Source organism: Brachyhypopomus gauderio, chromosome 11, assembly GCF_052324685.1.
Source record: "Brachyhypopomus gauderio isolate BG-103 chromosome 11, BGAUD_0.2, whole genome shotgun sequence".
Lineage (NCBI taxonomy): Eukaryota > Metazoa > Chordata > Actinopteri > Gymnotiformes > Hypopomidae > Brachyhypopomus > Brachyhypopomus gauderio.
The window spans coordinates 20,171,316-20,181,162 of NC_135221.1; the positions used below are offsets into that span (position 1 = coordinate 20,171,316).

The 9,847-nt window shown below is 42.3% G+C and overlaps 1 protein-coding gene and 1 long non-coding RNA gene across 4 annotated transcripts; one reads left to right on the forward strand and one right to left on the reverse strand.

Annotated features, from left to right (window-relative positions):
• Nucleotides 1-1,572: 1,572 nt before the first annotated feature.
• On the forward strand, nucleotides 1,573-5,313 carry LOC143527421 (calcitonin gene-related peptide 1). 2 transcript variants are annotated; one of them, XM_077022629.1, is made up of 5 exons: nucleotides 1,573-1,649; nucleotides 2,269-2,360; nucleotides 2,924-3,055; nucleotides 4,778-4,933; nucleotides 5,115-5,313. In XM_077022629.1, exons 2-5 carry the CDS (start codon nucleotides 2,275-2,277, stop codon nucleotides 5,134-5,136), a joined length of 396 nt encoding a protein of 131 aa, XP_076878744.1. In that variant the 5' UTR covers nucleotides 1,573-1,649; nucleotides 2,269-2,274; the 3' UTR covers nucleotides 5,137-5,313. The 2 variants fall into 2 exon arrangements, with proteins under 2 accessions (XP_076878744.1, XP_076878743.1); XM_077022628.1 differs by lacking the exon at nucleotides 5,115-5,313 and having other exon boundaries at nucleotides 3,771-4,915.
• Nucleotides 1,990-9,608, reverse strand: LOC143527423 (uncharacterized). Of its 2 annotated transcripts, none has more exons than XR_013134114.1 (3): nucleotides 9,380-9,608; nucleotides 4,827-4,938; nucleotides 1,990-2,353 (listed from the first exon to the last, which is right to left on the reverse strand). It is a non-coding gene; the product is annotated as an uncharacterized LOC143527423 (long non-coding RNA). The 2 variants fall into 2 exon arrangements; XR_013134113.1 differs by lacking the exon at nucleotides 9,380-9,608 and adding an exon at nucleotides 5,445-7,932.
• Nucleotides 9,609-9,847: the final 239 nt, after the last annotated feature.

Sequence of the window (9,847 nt, forward strand, 5' to 3'; positions counted from 1 at the left end):
ATATATATATATATATATATATATATATATATATATATTTGTATTCCCCTCTCCCAAATGCCCCTGCTCTCTATTAACCCTTACACTAACCCTAACACTAACAAACACTAACCCTAACACCAACACTAAATACTAAATCAATTATTTATATTTTCTTATACTGTTATATTTTTTTTCTACTATTATTTTCCACTATTATATTTTGTACTTCTTCTATTTCTTATCACTAGTAGCCCCATATCCATATGGTTACAGAGCAGAATCCTGGTGCACCTTCTGTTCCTATTGGCCCACGATACAACAGGATTTGAGTCTTCAGACCAACACCCAGCTGGTGGGTGTCTGATGGATGTTCACACTGAAGTTCTTACAGTTTGTTTCCTGTAGGAAAATTAGCGAGTTAACAGCTTGACACGTGTTTGGCGCTGAACCGGTTCCACTGTGTGAGCAGTGCTCTCCACTGCTGTGTGCTGCACAGCTTTCACTATGCTGTATGTTATCAGAACTCCTTAGCACAGTGGAATCTACACCAGAAGAAGTGTACTATATAAGGAGAAATGCACTACAACACTCAAACAAAATAAAACAATATTATTATTTAGAGACCGATATTGATAAACAATTTATTCAAAGTCAGTAAAACAGTGACAAAAATTTAAAAAGTTTTGGTTATGGCTTACAGACAATAACTAATGCAAATATATATTTATACACATGCATGCACCACACACACACACACACACACACACACACACACACACACACACACACACACACACACACACACACACACACACACACACACACACACACACTAACTCTGACCCTGACCCTAACATCTAATTCACTCTAATTCATCTATCATAAAGAGCTGTCCTTTTTTTACAAAAAGGGCCACATCACCATCTGTTATGAATGTCCAGTATGAACAGGAACGATGTTGGATTTATACAAAATAGGTTCTAAGAAAACCAATAAATATGATACCTCAGGGTCTCCGTAACCTTAACCATTCATAGCATGTAAATAGTTACAAATTCACAATTATGATATCATATTTATTATTAACACATTGATTTAAACTGTATTTTACAGTGTTATACACTGTAAAAATACACATTGTCTATGTAATGCATTTACACTGGTGTGCTTTACCACTGGAGCTGCTTTATTAAGTGGTGCAACCTATAACATACCTGCAATGCACATCTTTCCCCAGCAGATGGTACCAGCAGGTTCAGGGTGGCTATTGAATTATTTCATTCATAAAATACTTTTGGACATCTACTAAATATTTATTGTTTCAGATGGTTACTATGGACATTCACATTAATTGTTTCGATTGAATTATTATTACAAAAACAAATGCAAATGCTGACATTAAAACAACTGAAATGTCTGATTTTGTGAATGAAGCTTGCTGGAGAGTGACGTCGTTAGCATGTCATTGTCACAACCACAGGACCACTGCTCATTGGCCGGACACTTCCTATCTGGTAGGTGATTGGATGACGAGAGATAATTGAACACCTACACCATCAAGACACAAACCCAAACATATATAGGCTTGTCCATTGTTGCTGCATTCAACAGGACCGAGCGCTGCTCTACAGAAGAAGTCAACTTTGTGTGCAAGAGGACTTGACAAGGTAGGCAGTGGTTTCCATGGAGTGTTTTAACAGAGTGCAAGTGCAGAGCTTGTTTTAAACATACCTGAAGCAGAAAATAAAAGATCTTGTGCTATACTGAACCTTTTACTGAGTGTACTGAAGTGCTGAATTACGTTCAGAAATTAGTATGATCACTGTACAATGGCCACTTGAAGGAAAAAGCTAAATTGTGTAATTATGTGGACAATTTCACCTCATTATACCAGTTAGGTGGGCGTCTGTGGTGTGTGAGCCTGTTTGCAAAGGATGATCACTGGATTAAAGTTACCTGAGTGTTTATTTCTGCAGTAGACAGTGTTCCTCACCAGAGAACCCTCATTATACAGGCTGCACCAGCTTTTATGTCTGAATGACGTTGGGGGGGGGGGGGGGGTGCAGGGAGGGAGAGAGAAAAACAGAGAGAGAGAAGGAAAAGGAGACAGAGGAAGGTAGAGAGAGAGCCATCATTCATCCTCTCCTCTGTGTTCTGTTAGAGAATTATACAAGGCAACATGCAGACCATAAAGTTCACAAGAAGTCTCATGTTTAAATGAACTTACAAATAAAATTGTACTTTATTATTTTGCTGTTATTAAATGGAAGTCGACTTTTGCTGTAGGAAACCATGTATATGTTGAAGATTTCTGGCGTCCTTGCTGCCTATTTCCTGCTGATGTCCCATATGTGCAGCTCAAACGCCAGTCCTGTCAGGTAACAGCAAGGAATAAACAACAGCACAAGAACATAAACATGCATATTCAGAAGCATGAGATCCCAAAAGTAATGTGTTGAAATATTTAGAACATTAGAATATTAGAGAATCTAAGATAAATAAAATTATTTAAAATAGGAGAAAACATAAAAATATTTTCTCTGGAACTTTCAACTGCCACCAGGGAACAGATGACCGATGTCTGGCTTCTTTCGTTTAACTTGGTGACATTTGAAATTGTGATGTTTTGTTTTTGTAGATTCCTGATCAATTATAGAACTGTAGTGTGTGCGTGTATGTGTGTGTGTGTGTGTGTGTGTGTGTGTGTGTGTGTGTGTGTGTGTGTGTGTGCGTCAGTTAAAGGAGCCAAGCTCTGCTGTCAAAGCAGGTGATTGTCATGAATCTAAACTTGGCTTCTCTCAGCTCTGCAGAGACTACCTTTAGTGATGGGAATCCCTTCACTATTTGGGGTATTTTGGGTTCTGTTTTTTTGAAGCCCATCCAGCGGTAACTGGTTAGAATCTGGGTTTGATGATCTGTATCCAACATTATTTTCCTACAGACCTGCTTTAGACTCTATGACAGACAGAGTCTTGATCACAGACTATGAAGCCCGGAAGTTCTTAACTGCCATTGTCAAAGAATTTGTGCAGATGACTGCAGAGGAACTGGAGCAAACAAATGATGGAAGCAGGTGGGATTAGAGTTCTTTTTGTTCACCTGTGCAAATGGTTCTAATTGTTAGATTGCTCCATTACCTGAAATCATACCTGTCTTAACATCAACTGTAATTCTTTTCACCGGCAAATGCAAAAATATAAAAAAGTTGTTCAAATGAATTATCATTTTAATCCCCAAAAGATAATATTTAATCCCAGTCAAACTTCAGTGATGACTGTTGGATTAGGAAAATGAGGTATGTTACTTAAACAGTGGTCCATAATGGACCTTTAGTAGAAAGACATTTTAGTTGAACAAGTGTAAGCAAATGTCATGATCTCTCTGCATGCATCCATGTTTCTTTAAGTTTATGGATTTAAATATTATGTTTTGTCAGTGACTGATGAGAATGTTAGGAATGTTGGGAATGATGGGAATGTTGGGAATGATCCACAAAGCATGAAAACCTGAAATCTAATGAAACGCTGCATGACAACAGCAGTGACCTCATGATGGACATGTGATGTGTACTTCCTGGTTCAGACAGAGCATGTGATGTGTACTTCCTGGCTCAGACAGAGCATGTGATGTGTACTTCCTGGCTCAGACGGAGCATGCTGCTTATTGGACAGTCAGCCTCCTGCTGCTTTGAGTGCATGTAGTGAAGGGAATGGTGAGCATGAGGGGGTGTGGTGGGAGGAGTTTGTGTGCATGCTTCTGTGAGCTTGTGCATGTTTGTCTCCTGACAGCCAGGGCAGAGTGCTGTCCAAACGCTGCTCCAGCCTCAGCACCTGCGTGCTCGGAAAACTGTCCCAAGAGCTGCACAAGCTACAGACGTTCCCACGGACAGACGTGGGTGCTGGCACGCCCGGCAAGAAACGCAGCCTGCCTGGCACTGATCGCCATGCCAGCTACGGAGAAGCGTTTGATGTCGTCTGACCTGGCCACGCCTCCCATGGCCACTCCTCCTCTGGCCACGCCTGCCCTGGCCACACCTCCCCTGGCCTGTTTTCCCCCTTTTATCTCTGATCTTGTTGCATGTGGATTCTGCCTGCTTGACTGACTTTGAGAAGACGACTAATATATGATCTGTTACTTCAGAGTTTCTTTTTAATTTCTTTCAGCAGAGCAGGACCTGTTATATTTCAATACAGAATGTCTTTAATAATTCTGAATAATATTCCAAGCAAAAATGATTCAATCAAATTTAGGTTTGGAAACTGTACATTACAAATTGTCTCCTGAACAGAAAACATGGCTCCATAACATGCAGAACAACAGGGAGTCTTACATGTGCTTTTAGTTTAATAAACATATTTTTCTATCAGAAAGTTGTTTTACTTTTATCACTGAATTATATAAGATCAGCCCCAGTGTGTAAACATGCTGTATGAAGTCACTGTAAAGCTGAGCCTAATTCATTACATGATTGCTATCAGGGCTGTACATTGAAACCTTAATGTGTATGGAAGTAAACATCAGTAACTTCAAGTAATGATCAGGTGAGGCAGCTGATGCATATTAATGCAATTGACACCTATGTTTACAAATTTGTTCATTATACGTTGTACTTTTGCAATACGAGTGTACTTGAACGAATTTAAATGTGTTTGAGTTTGCTTGCATTCGCATGGTTGAAAGTTTTGTATGTTTGAAAGCAAGTGTGTTTGTGTTGAATGCATATTTTTGAGTGAGTTTATTTGCGTGTGGGTTTACTAGGCATCTGTTAATTCCCTCTGTGTCTCTGCTGAAACAGTGGTACAGTGCAGAAGCGAGCGTGTAACACAGCCACGTGTGTCACTCACCGATTGGCTGATTTCTTGAGCCGCTCGGGTGGAATCGGCAACAACAACTTCGTCCCCACCAACGTGGGCTCCGAAGCCTTTGGCCGCCGGCGGAGAAGCGGTGAGAGGTAAGCTAAGTCCCAGAGAATACTTTATTACTGTTCTTCATGACAATTATGTACTTCATACAGGTGTCATTTTACAGAGCATTTAAAATCACTGTATAATTAATTATTACTTAATTTGAATCTTAATTTGAATTTTGCTATTTCTTCTTATGGAATTAATTTCATCTATTTATTGTGGCAGCACTGCATTACATTTAATCTGAGAGAAACTGGAGGAGAAGCAAGAACTACAACTACAACTACTACAACAACTACAACTACAACATGAGCAGCAGCCTGTCGCCTCTGAACAAGAGTGTGTATAACAGTGTGTATAACAGTGTCATTCCTATTGATATAATGAATTTATTTTTGCTTTTGCAAACAAACGTGAGCTTACTATTGTTAATAATATTCACAAATGATGATAAAACTATAAATGATATGAATTTTATAATAAACAATTTTAAATAAAAAGAAAAAAAGCATTGCTTGTACTTTATCTTGCTGATAAATACATAATGTATTGTACCACTGATCCAGTAGAGGACAATCCAACTTAGTCATGTAGACTGGGTGTCCACTGTAGACTGAGCATCCACTGTGGACTGAGCGTCCACTGTAGACTGGGCATCCACTGTAGACTGAGCATTCACTGTAGAGTGGGCATCCATTGTAGACTGCATGTCCACTGTAGACTGAGGATTCACTGTAGAGTGGGCGTCCATTGTAGACTTGGCATCCACTGTAGACCGCATATCCACTGTAGAGTGGGCATCCACTGTAGACTGCATGTCCACTGTAGCGTGGGCGTCCACTGTAGACTGCATATCCACTGTAGAGTGGGCGTCCACTGTAGACTGCATGTCCACTGTAGAGTGGGCATTTACTGTAGACTGCATGTCCACTGTAGAGTGGGCATCCACTGTAGACTGCATGTCCACTGTAGAGTGGGCGTCCACTGTAGACTGCATATCCACTGTAGAGTGGGCGTCCACTGTAGACTGCATGTCCACTGTAGAGTGGGCATCCACTGTAGACTGCATATCCACTGTAGAGTGGGCGTCCACTGTAGACTGCATGTCCACTGTAGAGTGGGCATCCACTGTAGACTGCATGTCCACTGTAGAGTGGGCATCCACTGTAGACTGCATATCAATTGTAGACTGCATGTGCACTGTTCATCTATGTGCTGCCCTTCTACATTACTGTTTAGTGCATCTAAAGGGAAATTAAGTCAGTGAGGAGAAATCATAATATAAATGGCCCCATACACCATAACCCTATAACCCTAACCCTAACACCCTTACCATAACCCTGTTATAAATAGAAGGAATTGCTATATTCCTGACCTTGTTACAGTTCAACAACTCTCTGAAGTATGACTAAATATATCTCTGGGGAAAGGGGCGAGGGACGACAGAACTGTCTTCACAGCAGGAAGAGAGAAGATTCCGCTCCTAGCAGAACAGCCCATCCGAAGTCTCGGGAGAGAGTATACACCAGAGTTATCAGACAGGCAGATGTGGAGGACGGTACAGAAAGAGTTACGAGAGGGCTTTGCCAGGATCGATAGTAGCCAACTTCCGGCAAAGCTGAAGGTACCAGGTCACTCTCTTCCATCGAGTGATGTGGCCACTGAAAGTGGGAGAAATCCCATCGTCCATGACCAGCAAGCTGGACAGAATCTAAAACAGGTACATCAGGAAGTGGTTGGGACTGCTTAGCTGTTTCTCAGACACTGGCCTCTTTGGCAAGAACGTCCTACAACTCCCTCTGAAGTCCATCAGCACAGGATATAGACAGGAGAAGACTCGCCTTGTCCTTGAGCTGAGGGAGGCCAGAGACGAAGCAGTGAAGGGAGCAGTGGTGACCGTCCATACTGGGCGGAAGTGGAGGGCACAGGAGGAAGTGGACCAAGCGGTCTCCAGGCTGCAACACAAGGAGATTCTTGGAAGATTCCAAGTCAGTCAGGCAGGGTTAAGTTGGGGGCAACCAATCCAGTTGTGGTCCAAAGCTACAAAGGAGCAGAGGAAGGCTATGGTAGTGCAAGAGGCCTCCCAAGTGGCATAGGACCACTACATTATCAAGGCGGTGTCCCAGGCAAAACAGGGAGCTTGGACTCGCTAGGAAGATATCATCCACAGAGTCTTAACATGGGCCGACATCTGGCGAACCCCACAGTCACGGCTCAATTTCCTCCAGAAGGCAGCATATGACACCCTTCCATGCCCTCGTAATCTTTCCCAATGGTTTGGAAACGAAGTCAAGTGTCCCCTGTGTAGCAAGGACAATACAGGCATCCAGCACATTCTTTCAGAGTGCAACGTTGCCCTAACGCAGGGGCGCTTCCGGTGGAGGCACAATCAGGTGCTGAGAAAATTTGAAACGTGGGAGTGGCTGAGGGCGTGTGCGTGAGGCAGTGGGAGTGGCAGAGGGCGTGTGTGTGAGGGAGTGGGAGTGGCTGAAGGTGTGTGTGTGAGGGAGTGGGAGTGCTAACGGCGTGTGCGTGAATTAGTGGCTGAGGGTGTGTGCGTGAGAATCTGAAAACATTCATTTAAAGCAAAAGTTTTTATCATATAGTACTGAGATTGTACATTGTACAAGTGACCACTACTACCACCACCACGACTACCACCACTATTATCACCATCACTACTACCACCACCACTACTACCACTACTACTACTACTACCACCACCATCACTCCCACCACCACTATTATCACCACTATTATCACCATCACTACTACCACCACCACTACTACCACCACCACCACCACTACTACTACCATTACTACTACCACCACCATCACTACCACAACTACTACTACCACCACTACTACTACCATTACTACTACCACTACCACTACTACTACTACCACTACCACTACCACTACTACTACTACTACTACTACTACTACTACTACCACTACTACCACTACTACTACCACCACCATCACTACTACCTCTACTACTACCACCACCACCACTACCACTACTACTACTACCACCACTACTACTACCATTACTACTACCACTACCACTACTACTACTACCACTACCACTACTACTACTACTACTACTACCACTACTACCACTACTACTACCACCACCATCACTACTACCTCTACTACTATCGCCACCACCACCACTACTACTACCACTACTACTACTACTACTACTACCACTACTACTACTACTACTACTACTACTACTCCTACTACTACTATCACCACCACCACCACTACCACTACTACTACTTCCAGTACTACTACCACTACTACTACTACCACCACTACTACTACCACCACTACTACCACTACTACTACTTCCAGTACTACTACCACTACCACTACCACTACTACTACTACCACCACTACTACTACCACCACCACTACCACTACTACTACTACCACCACTACTACTACCATTACTACTACCACTACCACTACTACTACTACCACTACCACTACCACTAGTACTACTACTACTACTACTACTACCACTACTACCACTACTACTACCACCACCATCACTACTACCTCTACTACTACCACCACCACCACTACCACTACTACTACTACCACCACTACTACTACCATTACTACTACCACTACCACTACTACTACTACCACTACCACTACCACTACTACTACCACTACTACCACTACTACTACCACCACCATCACTACTACCTCTACTACTATCGCCACCACCACCACCACCACCACTACTACTACCACTACTACTACTACCACTACTACTACTACTACTACTACTACTACTACTCCTACTACTACTATCACCACCACCACCACTACTACTAAAACTACTACCACCACCACCACCACTACCACTACTACTACTTCCAGTACTACTACCACTACCACTACCACTACTACTACTACCACCACCACTACCACTACTACTACCACCACCACTACCACTACTACTACTTCCACCACTACTACTACCACCACCACTACCACTACTACTACTACCACCACTACTACTACTACCACTACCACTACCACCACTACTACTACCATTACTACTACTACCACCACTACTACTACTACTACTACTACTACTACTACCACTACTACTACTACCACCACTACTACTACTACCACTACCACTACCACCACTACTACTACCATTACTACTACTACCACCACTACTACTACTACTACTACTACTACTACCACTACTACTACCACTACTACCACTACTACTACTACCACCACCATCACTACCACTACTATTACTTCTATTACTGCTTATTGTCCTCCAGGATTGATTGCACTGAGTAAATATTCATAATTCTAAGATATTCAGATCCTTAATATTTCCTAATCCTGATAGGCACACAATAATAAACATCATCTGTAATAGAAAGTCCTCAGTTTTAAATTATTTCCTCAACTCTCAATACTGAAGCAAAGAGATTTAAATGCCATCATACCCAAACAAGCAGTTTCATCTGTCATTGGCTTTTATGGTTTTTCCACTGTCTCCGTGCAGTCCGACTGGATGAACTCAGCTCTGGGCTGAATCACACCGGAATTCATATGGAAAGTTTGCTTGGAAGATGGAAAAGCTTTGCAGATAATTTCTGAGGTTTGGAAAGGCTGTTTTTCTGTTTGGGTTTTGTTACTTCTTCAGCGATGTGCGTTCTATGCCTTAACAGTGAACAGCTGTTAGTCATTTGGTAATTTCAGATGGAAAAAGATCCCTGGGTTAACCCCAACCTCAGATCCCCTCCTCTCTGCGTCAACGCTGCAGTATTTTCTTATGTAAAGGTATTCATTTGAAGCTTAAGTGAGATGTTGGCCAATGACATTGGAGGTAATAAAAATGCCATTTAAATTCCTTGTTTATTCCTTTTAGATTTCTCGGTACTGATGTTGTACTGGCACCTTCACTGACCGGT

Bases quoted from the DNA above. Each gene is read 5' to 3' on its own strand.
- LOC143527421 (XM_077022628.1), top strand. From the start codon at position 2,275: ATGTATATGTTGAAGATTTCTGGCGTCCTTGCTGCCTATTTCCTGCTG. The intron at 2,361-2,923 runs GTAACAGCAAGG...ATTTTCCTACAG, and splicing joins TCAAACGCCAGTCCTGTCAG to ACCTGCTTTAGACTCTATGA. The intron at 3,056-3,770 runs GTGGGATTAGAG...GTCTCCTGACAG, and splicing joins CAAACAAATGATGGAAGCAG to CCAGGGCAGAGTGCTGTCCA.